At 37.7% G+C, this 19,905-nt stretch overlaps 1 gene segment (V, D, J or C); it reads right to left on the bottom strand.

Annotated features, from left to right (window-relative positions):
* Window positions 1–208: 208 nt before the first annotated feature.
* LOC121433005 lies at window positions 209–831 on the bottom strand. The segment is given in 2 exon segments: window positions 209–567; window positions 689–831. Coding segments are annotated over 2 exon segments (408 nt in total).
* Window positions 832–19,905: the final 19,074 nt, after the last annotated feature.

Genomic DNA, 19,905 nt, shown 5'->3' with positions numbered 1-19,905 from the left:
TTTTTCTGTTACTCAGGAAAACATTTATTTTGTATTTTTTATGGAGCTAATGAAAAGAAGACCTGTGATTTTAGTGTTTGAGTTTGGAAAGAGGACAGAGATTTATGTCATAGAAAAATTTCTCTGACCCCTGCAAAAAATATCACATTGACCTTAATAACTTAATAAACAGAATCAACAGCTGCAGAATCAAGAAGGAACAATTTGTTCAGCCTGGGCTCTCACTTCTGTTTTCCTGGGTGATTTTTGTCATGACTTGAATCACTGTGGGAGGGTAACTAGTATACTTTTGACAGTAATAAGTTGCAACATCTTCAGACTTCAGGCCACTGATCTTGAGAGAATACTGTGTGCCAGATCCACTGCCACTGAACCTCGTTGGGACCCCATTGGCCAAGCTGTTTGCATTATAGATCAGGAGCTTGGGAGGATTCCCTGGTTTCTGCTGATACCATGCCATATCACCGTAAATGTTTTGACTGGCCTGGCATGTCATGGTGACAGTGTCTCCCAGAGACACAAGAAGGGAGTCTGGAGACTGGGTCATCTGGATGTCACATCGTGCACCTGAGGTTGGAAATTGAAAACAAATTACCCACACAATTAATAATGCTGAGAGAACTTTCACAGAGACAATGAAGGACTGACCACACTAAAATGAAGAGATTTCCAGTGTTGTCTTCCTTACCTGAAAGCCAGAGCAACAGCAACCCCAGGAGAGGAGTGGAGATCATCATGTCTGTGTGTGATAAGTCTGAGGCTGAGTCCAGCAAAGGGTAGGACCTGTATATGAAGAAGTTATCGGTACAGTGGGCTGTGCACTGGTCACATGCAAATCAGTAATGGTGGGGCATAGCCACAGGACTGCCCAAGAGATTCATTATAGGCCTGTTGTTGTCTTAGGTCTCAGACAATAGGGGCAGTATATGTGTCTTTATAGGGAAAGATCTCATCTTTGTACAACAAAGAACAGAAGTAGTCTATTACTTGAAATTTATTTTTATTCCTGTTTTATATAATGTAGAATTTGCTTGTTATGTTACCCTTGATGGCAGGGGCTGTCAAATATAGTACAATTCTAGAAAGAACATAAATCATTACAGGGTCATTTCATAGGTAATTGTAGGTATTAATGAACCAAGGTAGCTACTTATTTTTTTTCTATTTATATATGGGATTGTATTTTAATTAAGGCATTTATCTCTCCCTTTTCTTTCTTTGAATCTTCCTTACAACCCGCTTTATTCTTTTTCAAATCCATGGTTTATTTTTCATTACTATTTTTGTGGGTTTTTGAGACAGGGTTTCTCTGAAGCTTTGGAGACTGTCCTCCAATAGCTTTTGTAGACGAGGCTGGCCGCGAACTCACAGAGATCCTCCTGCCTCTACCTCACAAGTGCTGGGATTAAAGGTGAGTGCCACCACTGCCTGGCTACATTATCCTTTTATGTATCTAAGTATTGTGGATACAAAAATGTCCATAAATACAAAATGATAAATCCATTCAATTTTACTTGTATGTATGTTTTTAGGACTGATCATTTGGCTATGGGAAATCAGATGGTGTGTTCTTTTCTGGGAAGTAGTACCTCTAATTCTGCCAGCATTACTCTATATCTTTAATTCTTTGTGGAAAACCAGGGACTCATGGACTTTCCATATTAAATTTGGCATATTCTTGATGGCTTCCCTGTTCAGTTCTTATTTGGTTAATAATGTTTGTGATGCCTTACATGCATTTTCCTGAAGTTACCAAGAAGCAAAATCTCACAACAGACTCTGTGATCTTATGGCTCCCACAATCTCTTCATCAGCATTTCCAGAAATGTTTTTTGAGCCTTATGTATTGGAGTGTTGTCTTGATGTATCCACTGAACTCCAGAACTCGACATGCAGTTTCTTGTTCATAATGATTCTCACAAAGGATATGGAACACATCTTGAAGGTGTTATTTGTCAGAAAGACCAGAATCTCTAATATTTAAAACATCCTTTTGGGTAATCAATGTAATTTTACTTATTTATGACCACTCAACTATACAGAAAAACTTATATCAAGAATATCCAAGGTCATGGAGTTTCTTCCTTTCCATTTGTGCATATAAATTTCCTTCCTAGATTCAAGAATTGTATCTAGGATTATATTGACACTGAATGTTCTGCTGAGTCTTCCAATTTTTAACAAGAGTTAAGAATTACTGTCTTTAAAATATGAATTTCTCTCAGAATTGTCATTCATTGTCCTTCAATGTACAATGGTTACTAAACTTGGAAAAACTGTGAGCAACAAATCTTTCAGACAATGTTAGGATATGCCTCTTAATCTAGTTTTATGGCAGAGTGATATCAGCTGTTTGTTAAGAGTTCATGTAAGACAATGAAGGTAGAACGCACACAAGCGGATTTAGAATCATAATGTGATTCACAATATGTACATATCAATGAAATAATGGCATTAGTGTGAGTTTTTATTGGGTGGCGATGGTAGGGTTTTACAAACACACCCAACCATTCTGTAAGTGAAAGAAATCAGGTATGGTTAAAATGAGATCCACTCAGTACCGGTTAATCATGACAGACACAAGAGTTGTGTTTAAAAGAATAGGAATGTGGAAATATTAAGAAAATGATTAACCTGAAAATCAATGACAAGTGTGACCCTAAATTATGTGGTAGTTGTATTTTCTTTGAGGGAGACTTCAAAAAGACTATAAGAGACATTGAGCCTACAATTCATGATCTTAGAGAAGCTAAATAAGAAGGTGAACCCAAAGAAAAACATAGTTATCCTGTTGGATATTGGAAGTAGACAAGATTGCCAGCCAAAAAGTGGGAGTTTGGGGGTGGGGGTGGGTTGGGGTAAGGGGAGATGGGGATGAAAATTGAGATGGGGAGGATGGGGAGAGCTTGGGGAATGCGATTGTTGAGATGGAGGGAGGGTGTATATGGGAGCAGGGAAGTAGATGTCTTTAAGGGAGCCATTTTAGGGTTGGCAACAGACTTGGCTCTAGAGGAGTTCCCAAGTATCCAAGGGGATTGCCCCAGCTGGGTCCTTTGGCAGCAGAGAGAGGGTGCCTGTACTGGCCTCAAATAGCCACACTGATGAATATCAGGCATATCACTATAAAACCTTCATCTGGCGATGGATGGAGATAGAGACAGAGACCCACATCTGAGCACTGGACTGAGCTCTCAAAGTCCAAATGAGGAGCAGAAGGAGGGAGAACATGAGCAAGGAAATCAGGACCACTAGGGGTGTACCCACTCACTGAGACGGTGGGGCTGATCTAATGAAAGCTAACCAAAGCCAGCTGAACTGCAACTGATGAAGCATGTGAACAAACTGGACTCTCTGAAAGTGGCGGACAATGAGGGCTGACTGAGAAGCCAAGGACAATGGCACTGGGTTTTCATCCTACTGCATGTACTGACTTTGTGGGAGTCTAGTCTGTTTGGATGCACACCTTCCTAGACTTGAATGGAGGGGGGAGGACCTTGAACTTCCCACAAGGCAGGCAACCCTGACTGGTTTTTGGACTGGAGAGGGAGGGGGAGGGGAGTGGGTGAATGGGGAGGGAAATGGGAAGAGTGGAGGAGGTGGGAATTTGTAATATTAATAAAAATTATATTGAAAAAAATCACTGCTTGGCACATTAAAAAAACAAGACTACAAGAGAGATTAAAAAGAATGCACAAAGCTTTAATTCTGTCCACTAATACTGGAAAAAGTATTAAATATACTTTGATATATAACTTTTTATTTTTTCTATTGAACCACTGTACATAGGAGCGTATCTGGGTAAGCAAATGTATGTATGTATGTTTGTACCTCCATACTCTAAAATTTAAGACTAGATTATATAATATTGTAGTATGAGGGGAGCAGGCCACATCCTGCCATCTAGCTAGTTTATATCTGAACTCAGGTTTTAATTGATATTAGTTAACCACAATGGGTGCAACTCTGTAGTAGGAGGGGAGTAGGCCGCATCCCTTTGCCCAGCTAACTTATACCCAAAATAACCACTTAGAAATTGTATTAATTAAATTACTGCCAGGCCCAGTATTTTTAGCTTCTTATTGAACAACTCTTACATGTTGATCTAACCCATTTTTAATAATCTATGTAGCACCATGAGGTTGAGGTCATGGCTTACCAGGAAAGATTCTAACCTATGTCCATTCCAGGCTGGAGCTTCATTTCGTCTGCCACATTTTTCTTCTTCCCAGTCTTATATTCTGTCTACTCTGCCCACCTACGGGCTGTCCTATCAAAACATCAAGACAGTCAGTCTTTTTATTTAACCAATGAAAGCAGCACAAATACAGAAGAATGTGGTACACCAAAACATGTCCATCTTCTTCTTAGGTAGTAGAATGGAGTCCATTTGTTGTAATTTGAACATTTTACAGCTTTCTTATTTTAATGCTTATTTGTTAGGCACACTCATCCCACAGTGCATCATATTATAAAAAATGCATTAAGATACTATCTCAATATCCACCAATCTAAGAAGTGATTGAGAACTCTGCTTTCATTGTGTAGAACTTTCCCTAGAGACATATAGAGTCTCTGATGAAGGATTCTTCTGTGCAACATGAGGGCCTGCTTGTTGGGGATTCTGTCCTGCCCAGTTCCCTCATCCATTTATTCCCAAAGAAAATTACAGAGGTTTCCATAAGTTATAAACTTATTGGCCCATTAGCTCAGGCTTATTGCTAACTCTTATAACATATATGGGCCATAATTCTGGCCTATTTTAGCCACATTGCTTCATTCCATTTTCAGCAGGGCAGGTCACATCTTCCTTATTCGGTGTCTGGACAGGACTGGCAAGGAATGCGCTTCCTCCTTCCCAGAATTCTCCCGGTCTTATTGACACACCTCTACTTCCTATCTGGATGTCCTGCCTATGCTTCCTGCCTGGCTACTGGCCATTCAGCGTTTATTTAAAATATAATTTACAGAAAACAGACCACTTTACAAGCCAATTCCCCTCTTTGTTTTTTTTTTTTTTTTTAAACAAAGGAAAACACCCGTAGTACATTTTTTGGGAAATGTTGGCATACTGTTTCAGGCTACTTCCTACTGTTGGGGTACTGATAATCTTTTATTATTATTATTTATTAAAGATTTATTTATTTATTTATTTATTATTTTTTTTTACAGTGTTCTGTCTGCATGTGTGCCTGCAGGCCAGAAGAGGCACTGATAATCTTATGGGGACCAAAAGAAAATTTAGGATTATGATCAAGTCCTGATTGGAGTATCATTTTATTCTTAATCATCTCAGGCAGCAGTCTTCAACCTGTTCTGAATGTAGAACTCAGACATCTGGATCATCTGTTCCTACCAGAGATTTCTCTGGTGGTCTTCCTTGATTAAACCTGATTTTCTTAACTCAGAATGAATCCACAGCCTCTCATTTCCTATGGAAACAAAAGCAAATCCTCTTCTCCAAAGTAACATACATTTTGACTTCAATTTTGAAGTCAAGGAATCTTCAAAATACCTATCTTGGATTAATTTACCTGCTCTAACAGACAAATATCTTTTAGCAGCTGTTGCTCCTCCCTCAGCATTCAAGCAATTCAAAGAGAGCATGATAACATAGAGTATCCAGACTCTTTGTGTATTTTCCATCTTTATGTGGCTTTACTTTAATCTCTATTTTTTAATTTTTACTTTTAATTTTTGAGACAAGTCATCTGTATTTCTTTGGCCTGGAACTAACTCTGTAGACCAGGCTTCCTTGAACTTACAGATACCTCCCTGTCTCTGCCTCTGAAGTACTAGGAGTAATGGTATATGCCACCACACCTTGAAATCATAGAGGTCTGTCTGCCTGTCTTCAAAGTTTTAGGATTAAAGGTGTGTACCACCACACCTAAATACTCTCTTTCTTTTTACTTTAAGGATTTTATCCTTTAGTTTGCATATATTTTTAACATAATGTAAAACATTTAGAGGTTTTCTTCATCTTTGAATTTTTCTTTTACTCTATATCTCTCTTTTTCTGATCACACAAGTATTGATTTGCTAAGCAATATGAAGAGTATTTAAGCTGTAGATTTGACACTTGGATCCGACCCATTCCTTAGCTATCTGAGATTTCAGCCTCATGGCAGAGGTACTGGCTGTTGCCATGTTTATTGCCACAACTATATGGTAAGGTACCTGTCAACAAACCAGCTGCAGCAGTATGCTCACAAACCACACTCAAATGTTCTGTAGTCAGATTGCCTGCCTGAAAGAGTCAGAGTTTCCCTGGCAGGATGGTCTAGAAAGCTAGCATTTTAAAACAGTGAGGCTTTTTTCCTGCTATGGTTAAAAACCAAAAACATGCTGTCAGCTTTTATCAATACCATTTAAGTGTTTTGTGGCTGGACCTCTTAAAGAGCTGCAAAGTTTTGCAGATAATACTAAGTCAGGAAGTCTCATAAATGAGAGTGCTGGCCTATAGCAAGCAGAAGCCCAGAGAAATTGCTACTACTAATAAGCCATGTTTTACCCTATTCTTTTCTCTCGAGAATTACTTCCCAAGCACTGTTGCAACATGTGAATGCATTTTTCCACATGTTGATGCCATTTGTAATACGAGGGCCTGCTTTTTGGGTATTCTGTCCTAGCACCAGGTCTCTCAGCTGTATACCCTCAAAGAAAATCACACAGAGGTCTCCATAAGTTATAAACTGATTGTCCTATTAGCTCAGGCTTCTTATTAACTCTTATAACTTACATAGCCCATTATTCTTATCTATGTTAGGCACATGGCTCAGTACTTTTTTCAGTGTGACAGGTCACATTTTTCTTCTTTGGTGTCTGGACAGGACTGGAGAAGAATGGTCTTCTTCCTTTCTGGAATTCTCCTTTTTCTCTTTGACCCACCTCTACACCCTGTCTGGTTGTCCCGCCTATACTTCCTGCCTGGCTACTGGCCAATCAGCATTTATTTAAAATATAATTTACACAGTACAGACCATTGTCCCACACCACTTCATATTCCATAATTTGGAAATGCAAATTGGTACAGTTATAGCTGAATAATGAAAATCCAGAGACAAAAGGGCAAGCTTTAGTTAATAAAACAGAAATCAAATATCACTATACACAATCACTTTGTAAATCAATGACGTGTTTTATCAGACCATTTGCAATCAATCTACCTCAAGACCCAGTGATACAACCCTTGGGCATATACCCAAAGGATTCCTAATCATACTATAAGGAAACTTGCTCAACTATGATCATAGCAACTTTATTTGTATGCCAGAAAATGGACACAACCCATATGTGCCTCAACTGAAGAATGGATAAATAAAATATTGTACATTTTACAATGTAGTAGTATTTTAAATATTATTATAAATTATAAATAAATTATATAAATATTATAAATTATATTATTATTTTAAATATTTAAAAATGACATCAGAAAATTTAAAGACAAATAATTAGAACTAGGAAAAATCATCTTACATCATATAATCCAGAGCCAGAACAACAAACATGATATGTACTTACTCATATGTGGATATTAGCTGAAAAGTAACGGATAACCATGTTACAATTCATAGCCTCAGAGAGGCTAGGTAAGAAGAAAACCCCATGAGGTGGTGGGGGGGAACACATGCATCTCCATAGGAAGGAGAAATAGAAGAGAACTCCTGGATGGATTGGGGGTAGTTGAGGTTGGAAATTTTAGCAAATGCATTGGGGTCATAAATGAAGAACAGATGACTGTAAATAAGGGGCCTTAGAGGGCCAGATAGAAACATAATGCAAGGGAAATTCTCAGCTATCTACAATGTTGACCCCAGCTAAAACTCCTCACAATAATGGATTGGTACTCTCAACTGTCATCTCTTATAATTAGATTGATATTGATAACTACCACAATTGTTAACAGAGAACCTTCACCCAGTAAATTATGGAAAAATATGCAGAGACCCACTTTATGCCAAACTCAAAGAAACCTTATGGTGAAAGAGAAAGGATTTTAAGAGCCAGAGGTGTCAACGACGTCACAATAAAACCCACAGGTATAACTAAAATAGCTCACAGAACCTGAACCAACAACCAAGGAGCCTATATGGGACCAACCAGGCATCTAGATGTATGTGACAGTTGTGTAGTTTGTCTATTTGTAGGGTTCCTAAAAATAAAAGCCAATGCTGTCCATAATGCTTTGGCAGGCTCTTAGGAACTTGTTAATGAGTAAATGAATGGCAGACAGAAATTAAAATAAAATGTTCAGCTTTAATAAAGGAAGGACTTACAAGACCGAGGTTCCCGCGGAGAACAGAAAAACAGAAGAAGAGAAGGCGGGGAGCACACCCGCAATATTTATAAGTAAATAATATCCTATGGGGACCCTGCCCTACAAGCAAGGTGATTGGCTGGGCTTCCCCCACAAGAACTAATTTATTATGCTAGATTGCCTTTCCCAGACTAAATACAAGAGGGTGTGCTTAGTCTTACTGCAACTTGTTACCATGCTCTGCTGATACACATGAGAGGCCAGCACCTTTCTGAGCAGAAAGAGAGGAGGAGTTCACTGGGGAGGGGAGAAATGGGAAGTTTAGAGAAAGGAATGGGAGTAGAGGAGGGAGGTGAAACTGGTCTGAAAGTAAAATGAATAAAATTTAAAAATATGTAAATAATATAATTAAGAAAATGAAAATACAAATTCATTCAAGTTAAAAAAAATCATACTAATTTAAAAGTCCCAGGTTTTTCACAAATGAATATAAAGAAAGGCATTTAGGTGAATACAGAGGTTTATGTTCAATGTACAATTTATAACTTTTGCATTCAAAGTACAGTGAATGTTTAGTGTAAAATTTCAAATAATGAATTAAGTGAATAAAAAAGCACAATGTAGAAAAAAAAACATTTGTGCTGTATCAATCATGATGAAGATCTACAGTTTCAAAAGTTCATTTTGATAATTTTTCTTTACTGAACACATCAAACAAACCCTGGACAGTTTGTTTCACTCATAATTAATGGTCCTTTTTTATTTCTACAATATTCCTATGGCATGCATTCTTCTCTAGATGACTATATTATGAGAACTCTTTTGCAAGAAAATGTGAAAAAGCTGAACTTTGTTATGGGATGATTGTAATAGAGGTCTATATTCTGAGGACATAAAGAGACTGTGGCTATAACATAATAATAAACACATGAATGGGGAAATATAAATGATTATCACTCTTCTTGGTACTAAACAAGCATCAATCATAAGAGAATATTCAGGAATGGAAAAATATTTTTTCTTTCTAATAAATTATTTTCCATTGATTAAGGTATGAAAAGGGTACACATTTATTCTTTCAATTCCTGATCAACTTACAAATAGTTTTTTCCAATTAACTGCTCCTTGTTTACACTATTTTATAGCGACTCTTACTAAGTACCCAAGATTTCTTTCTTGTTTGCTTATTATCTACTTCATTGATTATCAAGTGGTAGTTCAAATTGCTTATCCAAATGGTTTCACTTTAAATTTGTGTCACATACTTTCTTACATACATTATTGGTTTAAGTTCTTTGGATTGCAATGAATTAAATTTGCTGAAAAACCTCAAACGACAAATATAGCATGTATTTTATAAACATGAGGATGGAAAGACCCTCTTTTTTCAAGGGCGATGGGAGAAATCCCCCAGTCTCAATAATTTAGGCCAACAGATGCAATCAGCAATAGGTGTCTTTATTGATTACACAGGTGCCTGTGGGTGCGTCAGCAGCTTATGCCAAATAAGCACCCTGGGCAAATTCAAACAGCCATATTTATAGGAAAAAAAATGATTACATAAGAGGATACTATAGCACAAGCATTTCTTTGGCTCTGAAACTGGCAGGCTTAGCTCACCCTGGGGACGGACCCATGTCTATTCTCAAATTTCTTCAAAAAACCATAAAGCCAGATAAAACACCCTGCAATAAATTGACAGTTTAGATAGAATGTCTTGGGGGGTGGAGTATTCCCTCTCCTTAGCCTAGTCAGTGAGTCACAACCCATAGATATCCAGTTTTAGCATTGGCTGAGCCTGGGGGCCCAGCTAAATTTTCAGCAGAGTTTAATATAGTATGTGGGCACGAGGGTCTTTCAAGTATGGGGGGTCTTTCAGGACAATTTTAGTTTCTTTCATAGAATCTGTAACTATCTTAGTCACAAGTTCTTGTTCCCAGTAAATGTTTCAGGTATGGATTTTGTTTTATGAAAGGGTACTTAATTCCATTATTTGGTTATCCTCATCATTTTGTAGCCACTACTGTAACATTGGGCCTACTTAATAGTACTCATTATTTTTTGCTGGTTCAGAGGAAATATAGAAAGTAAGATGTTATTTAACTTTTCCTATATTGTTGAGATTTTCTCTATGTCCTAATGTGTCAAATTTATAGGAAAGTTTTATTGTGAGGTTACTTCTCTGAGTGTTAGAAGTTACACCGTACGTGCTCATTAATCTGACTGCTAAATTAGGGGACAAATATTGAAAAAACAACAATAGAGATGTTAATCTGAATTGTGAAAGCTCCCAAAATCTCAAACCTATACTCCTGTTTGTTTTAGAGAACATTTCTTATGATCTAAAGAGCAAATTTCAGGAGGGGTTTGTGTATGAATCAGAGATTCCCGGATTATGTCTATTGGGGCAGCTTCATTTCTCCCAATACACAACTTTGCAATAGCCAACTCTTTGAACCACAGTAGCTGAACAAGTTAAGTGATCATTTGAAATCACCCAGTCTTTTACAAAACCAGCTGGTAATTTTGTGCTCTGAATGTATAATGATCAAAGTAGCTTTTTAAATGATCACTGCTTCATATACTCTTATTCATTAAAAAGCCATTAATCACAAGGTGTGCATGAGCATTGAGTGATTGAAATATAGAAAATACAAGGAAAGTTTGATATTTACAATGTAATCGAAATACCTAATGTTATGTGTGGAAAAACACTGATTTTACAACATTATTTAGTACTTCATATGTTTCATTGAGGCAACTAGATTGGTAATTGTTCCACAGGTTGAACTCATAATCAAAGCTCTAATAATCAGTAGAGGCAACCTCAGGCCCCATTACTTTAAGACCCGAACTGAGTGGGACACTGCTATATTTTGTGAACTCATGGTAAGATTTAATTTCATATGATTTGTTCTAATTGCAACACTGCAAGAGATCTTTCCTTTCAGTGACTTTTTCTCTTACATTGGCCTCTTATGTAATCGGAAGTCTTGCAGCAAGAATGATATCTCAGTTTTTACCAAGTTAAACGTCATTTTTTTCTTTCAGGAAGGAGGACCTCCAAGCTGAATCTCACTTAGGAACTTTGCATTGTATTAAGATAATCTTCATAACATCCCTTTTCTTTTCTGCATTCCATTATTTTTAATGTTTTGTGTTTTCATTTTGTTCTGCATTACAATATTTTACTGCTTCTTTTTTGACTTCTTCATCTGCCCCATTTAATAATAAATGTGTGTATCTTTCTGTCATATTCATGAGTTTTTTTAGGCCTATTTCTACTTTGACTTGTAATTACCAAGGATGAAATTATGAGACCCTTAGGTAATAAATTATTTGACATGAATTTGATTCCAAGGACTCATTTACAAACATGCATGGCACAGTGGCAAGAGATTGTAACACTAGTCATTGGATAGGCAGATACAGGTCAATTCATGTGGATCACTAGCCAATACTTCTTACTTGGTCAGCAAGATCCATGAAAGTGAAAGTCTCTGTATCAAAAAAGAAAACAAAACAAAATTAAGGTAAATATCCTCCGAGCATCATCAGTCAAGGTTGACATGTGACCTCCATATTTGCAGGCACAGTCACATATGTGCACACACATATTCATAAATCCTTCCCATCATATCCACATGAAAAGGAGATAATATGCATGTTTTCCGTCTTTTAAACCTTTTATGGCTCTATTTTTTGTGAATTATGTGGAGGCCCAAAGAGGCCAAAGTTCAGAGTGTTTGGGACATATTTTTAGTTCATTCAAGTTATTATGTTTCTTAGTCAAGCAAAGGTCTCACCTAGTTGTGAATCAGAGTTCTGCTCTCTCAAGGCTATTGTCTACAGGTGTGGCTAGTTGTCAGGCTCTCTGCTCCTGAAATAGGGAAGTAGCTTTTCCTACATAAAACAAAAGTCTGGGGATTCAACTAAGTTCCAGTTCCCTTTATGGAAATAGTTTGGGTTTCCACCCAGGGAGTGGTTTGCCTTCAGAGTATTTGGTGTAGGCACTACTCAAGGGGATGAGCAATGAATGTACTTGGTGACTTTCAATTTGTACATTAAAGAAGTCTTTTGTTTTACTCCTACCTTTTGAGGTCAGAGATATGTTAACTAGATGAGGGTAATTTTCAATACTCACTGAGAAATTCCCTCTCAATACTATCCTATATGTTTCTGCATTTATTATTTTCATTCACGTCTTTGTTTTTTTTCCTGTATTTCTAATTTCTCACACCTCCACTCTGGAAAAAGGTATTTTTTGTGAGAGACTGGCCCCCAAAAGAGTTATATATACTGGAGATTAGAGAATCCCATATGCCTTGAGAAAAATGTGCACTCTGTTCTTAGAGGTGGAGTGTTTGATGACATTCATGTGAAAGAAAACTGAATCTCTTGAGGTAGGTGTTAAATCTAAATGGAGCACACTGTTAAAGAGCTATTGATACCCCACCTTCCACTACTTTTGTATTGTTCAATACTGTTCTATTTTCACTTCTAAGTAAAACAATGAAATTTACTACTATTATTATTATATTGCTGCATATGTCTCTTCTTAGTTATCTCAATGTTTATTCCTCACACTTCAGAGAGCTGAGATTTGGTTCACGGATCTTCTCAACTCTTTGTTATTCCTGGAGAATAATTTTATTTTAGAAGCAGTGAAATCTTGTTGAATTGGGATTTTTAATCAGTTGTTTTAGCAGTTTTCTTTTTAGCAGGATCTAATACTCTAGTAGAACTCAAATTTACACTTCCCAAAAGCTTTTCTCCTGCTCTTCCTCAGGCCATTGTTGCTTCTGTAATCTTCTCACTGGGCTGATCTTTGGATACCTGCCCCAAGAGACTGCTTTTCCTTCACTTGACTGTTACATAAATTGTAGTAAAAAAAAAAAAAAAAACAAAACTTGTTTCCGGTCCAAGTCAGTTTGTCTCAAATTTTTTCAAATATGTTGTTGTTTTTCCCCTGTGATTCAGGTCATGATTTGTGCTGTATTCTGGGAGTCCAAAAGATTTATTCTTGAGCTTCTTGTATGTCTTGCTTGTGTAGTGTATTAAAAAAGGAGATGATTTCACTTAGAATTAGTGTTTCATCTTTTTCTTGTTTTTACACACACAGGTTTTGGCACTGTTTACATAACCTTAATATTTCTGAGGCACTGTTCTTTTTATCAGTTGCATAATTTGAATCGATTTTTCTTAGTTCTCAGTTATAAAATGTTGCCAGGGTATCTCTTTTAAATTTTTGGGATCAGTTTTAAGTAATAACTGATTATAGTTAACACACGGTGCAGCAGCTGTGCAGAGTCTGTCCCTTTCCTCTTGTCTAAATGTAATCAAGTGTCTATTGGTAAATATTTTTCATTCTTCCCACCTAGGGATTCTCTTTTGGTGATCAATATTACAACCTTAAGAAACTCATAGCAACATCATATATCATGTGCCTTGACTGCAAGATTTACTAGAAATGCAATCCTGTTTTGATTTCCTCCTTGAAGAAGTAGTCCTGTGGGCTAAGATGAGAGTTTAAACTTAAGAGGTTGCTATTCTTTCTCTTTCTCCTGCTCAAAATCTTTCTCCTGAAAAAACCTATTGATGGTCCCAGTACTCTCACTATCTTCTCAGATATGGGGAAAACACACATGATTAACAGTGGGACCTGGGGCTCATCTTACCTGAGCATTCTCTGTTCTCATCCCTCTTTACTCTCATCAGGAATCCTGACTTTACAACAGCACAAACACAATACCAGGAAACTTGATTTTGAGGAGGCAGTCCATGGAGACTAAGAGGTAAGTGAAAGATGATAACTGAACTTTTATGTGATACCAGCCAGAGTGGGTTTCTGCTAGGGAACAATATGCAAATTTCTGGTTTAGTGCTGAAGTATAGAAAAAGAGATGAGTCATGGAGGGTTCTCATATTTGAAAAATCATATAAAATATCTTGTATGTCAGGGTCAGCAACAATAGTTAAGGAATATTTTAAAAAGTGTCAATTTAGCTGATGCCAGACATCTCTTAAGTGCTGCATTACAAGAATACTGAAAGGAATGACAGCAACGACATATGTATACAACCACTGTCTTTGACTTAAATAACTAAGCCTTTCCTCCTCTTTGAACAACTTTATAAAAAAAAAAGGCTATCATTTTTCAGAATTTTAATGTAGAAGTTAGAATCTGTGTTTCCTCTGTTCCATTAATTTGTCTCTATGAAACACAAGAAAATACAAATACTAGCAAGGTGCTTCTAAAGTGTTTATTATGAAAATGTAGGGACAATGAATATTAAAATTAATATTCTACAGAAATTTGGTTTGAGGAGACATTGCAAGTGATGTTTTGGGCTGTGGTGTTTTTTTCACAAGTGAAATCCCACATATCAATTCCAACTCAATTGTTTTATATGAATTAAATATGTATAACATTTCTTGTAGCAATTATACCTCAGTGATTGATCTTACTACATGTATTAATTTAGTGGTGTGTGTGTGTGTGTGTCTATGTATGTGTGTGTGTGTAGGTGTGTGAGAGAGTATGCACTCAATTTCTTTCCATGTCACATCTTTAAATTACAGAAGACTAATTTGAAGTCAGTCTTCTTCTACAATGCTGGTCTAGGAAAATCTCAAGTTGGCTTTTTTGGTAGCAGGCACTTTTACTTCTTTAAACATTCTTGCCCAAGGACCTAGTTGCGGACAATGGACTGAGCTCCAAAGGTTCAAATGAGGAACAGAAGGAGGGAGAACATGAGCAAGGAAGTCAAGAGGGCGAGGGTGGCACCCACCCACTGTGACGGTGGGGCTGATATTGGGAGCTCACCAAGGCCAGCTGGACTGGGACTGAATAAGCATGGTATAAAACTGGACTCTCTGAATATGGCTGACAGTGGTTGCTGACTGAGAAGCCAAGGACAATGGTGCTGGGTTTTGATTCTACTGCATGGATGGTCTTTGTGGAAGCCTAGTCTGTTTGGATGCTCACCTTCCTGGACCTGGGGTGAGTGGGGAGGATCTTGGACTGTCCATTGGGTAGGGAACCCTGATTATTCCTTGGACTGGAAAAGGAGGGGGAGGGGATGTAGGAGAGAGTAGGGAAGTGGAAGGAGGGGAAGAGGTGGAAATTTTCAATAAAAACATAAAGAGAAAATAAATAAATAATTAAGTAGATAAATAAATAAATAGTAAAATGAAAAATTAAAAAAATACAAGGAAAATATATCTGGGATTCTAAGATTTATAGGAGGATTCAGGAGAAAGGCCCAAAGATTCTTCTCTGCCCCCAAAGCTGTTCTTCATTACACAAGCATGACAATTCTCAGAACATCCTAAAACGATTTGAATAAACTGAATCTGCAACTTTGGAATTCACAAAATGTCAAGTATTGGCCACAACCAAAATACTTCTTACAGGGTTGGTCCTAACGAATTTTAGAAACATAAGTGAAGAACATGAAGAGAAATAAAAATAATAAAACAGAAAACAAAATTACATCAGGAGGGTATTCCAGTGATTACTGAAATCCACCCATGTTAATTTTTTTTTTTTATTTTTTCGAGACAGCGTTTCTCTGTGGTTTTGGAGCCTGTCCTGGAACTAGCTCTGTAGAACAGGCTGGTCTCGAACTCACAGAGATCAGCCTGTCTCTGCCTCCCAAGTGCTGGAATTAAAGGTGTGTGCCACCACCGTCTGGCTCACCCATGTTAATTTTTACACAGATTTTATGCTCAATGTAAACTGGGGGAGGATGTAGTAAGAGAATTGATTAACATGATACACTCTGAGACTTCAAATCATTAGAATTCTGTTGTCTAGGTAGTGAAGGTGCTCTAGATCTCTTCTGCTGAGGATAGCCTTTCCCCAGATGACCTTATAGTTACAAAGGATGAGCAGAAGTACATTTGTGTAGTAGGAGCTGCAGGCAGCGTTTCTGCCACCTGGCTCCAGCTGCCTGGCTAGCTTAATCCCCGAAATAACAACACACCAACTGTATTCATATAAACACTGCTTGGCCCATTTCTATTTATGTGTGGAGCACCACGAGGTGATGACTTACCAGGAAGATTCCAGCCTGGGTTGGAGTTTCATTGCATCTGCCCCGGAGAGGAGCGGCATGGCGTCTGAGCACACTTTCTCTTCCTCTCAGCATTCTGTTCTGTTTACTCCACCCACCTATGTTCTAACCTCTCAGGCCAAGCAGTTTCTTTATTAATTAACCAATGAAAGCAACAGATTGATATGACACTCACACATCACACTTGCATATCCTGACCACCTATCAGGTTGGCATGGCATTATGTTAATTTCAAAAGACCCAAAAAATCACATTCTGAGTTGGGACTTGCAATTAGGCTTGTCAATCACCAAACTCTCTCACCATCAGACAAGGCAGAAATGGGCCTGCATTTTTCTGTCTCCACAATGTAACAGTAGAAAACACTTTAGATATTCTAAACAGGATTGATTTGCTATAAAAAAAGTATATCTGATTAATAAGTATGCTGATTTAAAAACCGAATATACCTGAAGTTCATGTTTTGTATATGTGATTTTGTACTTCTGAAAGTGTTTTGGGAGTTTCACAAAAATCTGTTGTTTAGCTTCTCATCAGCCCTCATTGTTCGCCTTGTTCAGAGAGTCCAGTTTTATCCCATGCTTTTCAGTCACAGTCCAGCTGGCCTTGGTGAGCTCCCAATAGATAAGCTCCACTGTCTCAGTGGGTGGGTGCACCCCTCGTGGTCCCGACTTCTTTGCTCATGGGGTTTTGATCCTACTTCATGTTCTAGCTTTGTGGGAGCCTAGCCAGTTAGGATGTTCAACTTCCTAGATATGGATGGAGGGGGGAGGACCTAGGACTTACCAAAGGGCAGGGAACCCTGACTGCTCTTTGGAATGGAGAGGGAGGGAGAGAGGAGTGGGGGGGAGGGGAGAAGGGTGGGAGGAAGGGGAGAAGGGTGGGAGGAGGGGGAGGGAAATGGGAAGCTGGGAGGAGGTGGAAACTTGTTTTTTTGTTTTTCCTTTTCTCAATAAAAAATAATCTGTTGTTTAGCTCATATCAGAAAAAAATCATGGGAATAGGCCCTTGACTTCCTATTATCTTTGGGCATTTTTTTTCTTGCTTTCTGCTTCCAAGCTCACCATAATATAACTGAGGTACTCTATTACTAATGATGAATAAGAAAGTAAATACATAACTCTTTCACTATTTGGAAATGTTTATTTCAAGAACATTGAAAATTATTTCATCTTAATTATCTAAGTTTTTAAAATTCATTTTTATAAGTGTTTTCCCTATAGATAAGTAATTTGTAAACCATGTCTGTGCCTGGTGCCAAAAGACGTTAGATGTGGTTGTTAAAATCTTTGACACCGGACTTAGGGATAATTGGGAACCATCATGGTGGTGGCTAGGAACCAAGTCTTAGTCCTTTGCAAATCAATATGTGCTCTTAACTGCTGTACCAACAGTTCAGTATCTTAAAGTAAGTTTTGAGTATACTGTGAATGGAAGTTTGTGTTTTTTATAAAATGTTTGTTTAAGTATAAATGTAGGTTGGTCCAGCTCTTATGGTGTAATGGTTAATGCTCTGGACTCTCAATTCAGTGATCTGAGTTTGGATATTTTGGTGAAGCCTCTGCCTTAAAGAAGAGACATGGTAAGTATCCTCACCAGCTCAGACGTTTAAACCCAAAATGAATGAGCTGCCCATGCATACTTCATCATTGCTGGAGGAATGTTTCACTTTATGAATGTAGATTGCAGTTTTTTTAACTATGTGTTCTGCCACATTATTGAAAGTTTTTGTTAGATTTAACAGTTTTGGGGGTGACACTGTAGGATCTCTTACGTACAAAAGCACATTGTCTACAAATACTCTTTTACTCATCCTTTTATTTGTAATTGTCCATCACTACTCTTTTATTCTTTCACAATATCCTAGAAGGAAACACAGTCATTTGTCTCTATAACAATCGATGCAGATTGTGCTGCTGGTTTCTAAAATGAAAGTGGGCAATTCCTACTCACTTGCCAAGTATGAGAGGAGGAAAATATTGTAATATCCACCAATTCATGCAGACAGATGTATGGATAGAGGTGCACACTATGAAATCACAACTATGGCTATTCACTTTGGTCATCAGCACTACTTTGGACTACAGGTCTTGTCTCAGAATGCACCGTTGCATAGTTAATATTTTCATTATCAGTTTAATTCTGCCTGCCAGGCAAACAACAGATTATTCTCTTGTACTGGTGTATACCTATATGAGCACTTGTTAACTATTTATTCCACTCAGGTAATGCCTTAGTGTAGTATAAATTCTCAAAGTGAAATTTCCTGCTAATATTATCAACAGGGACTGCTGTTTGGACACATAAGTCTCAATTGAGGATATAACCTAGGTGTTTCATCTGTAGTCACCTCTGTTTATAAGGAATCCAAGAGGAAGCATAATAATTACACCTGTGCTATTGATGCTGATGATGCTGAACATGTTTCAGACTACAATGAGCTTACTTGTCTGCTTCCATTAAATCTCAGAGATACTCTTAAACCTGAATGTATTTTGGCAGATAGAGATACAAAAAAGAACATCTGGTCTGTCTCACTTCTGCTTCCCTGGGGGTTTATGTTATTAATTTTATCAGTTTGGGAATATATACATTATACTATAGACAGAAATATGTGTAATATTTGCAATTGCCAGGTTGCTGACAGTGAGAGAATAATCTGTCCCTGGTCAAGAAGCACTGAACCTTGCTGCCTCCACAGTTAATATTTTGGATGCATGCTTGACCAGCATCCTTGGAGCCTTCCCAGTTTTCTGTTGAAACCTAGTTAAGTACTCATTATTACCCTTACTGCTATTGGAAATTCAGTGGATGATTGCATATTCTCCTAGACATGAAGACAGAAATGTTGAGAACTGGGTCATCTGGATGTTTTGTCTCACACCTAAGAACAGATACATACAACACATATGTAATGTTTATTACAGGAAATACAAAGAACCAGGCAGAACTGATCACAGTGCTCTAATTAAATCCTCAATATTGTACTTCTTTGCTTGTGAACCAGAGCAGCAACAACCCCAGTTCTTAGCAGGGGTCCTCATATTCATAGTGTGTCCTATTTGCAACTGATCCTTGTACAGAGTTTGCAAAGCCTATAAACATCCATACTGGTAGTGTACTGTGCTGTAGGTACATGTGAAACTTCAGGGATTGAGCAGTTTCTGGCACATCTGCAAGATTGGTCAACTCAGTAACTCACTGAATGAGTAAAGACAGTAGTTTTTTGAGCAAAATTAGAGATGCTCAAATTTTTCTATGAATAATATGTTGCTATCTTGCTTCTATACTGGAAGTGCCAATTTTATGTTCAGTAAATATCATCTTACTTTTATTTATTTATTTATTTTTGTTTTTTTTTTGAGACAGGGTTTCTCTGTGGCTTTGGAGCCTATCCTGGAACTCCCTTTGTAGACCAGGCTGGCCTCGAACTCACAGAGATCCGCCTGCCTCTGCCTCCCGAGTGCTGGGATTAAAGGCGTGCGCCACCACCGCCCGGCTCATCTTACTTTTATTAATTTGAGTTTCAACATGCTTTTTGGATACTCTTTCATCTAGGATGGGTAC

The sequence above is a fragment of the Microtus oregoni genome, unplaced genomic scaffold (genome assembly GCF_018167655.1).
Source record: "Microtus oregoni isolate MIOR12 unplaced genomic scaffold, Mior012 000002F_ref0000024, whole genome shotgun sequence".
In the NCBI taxonomy this organism is placed as follows: Eukaryota; Metazoa; Chordata; class Mammalia; order Rodentia; family Cricetidae; genus Microtus; species Microtus oregoni.
Note: the sequence above shows the minus strand (reverse complement) of the source record. Positions and strands in the feature narration are given on the sequence as shown.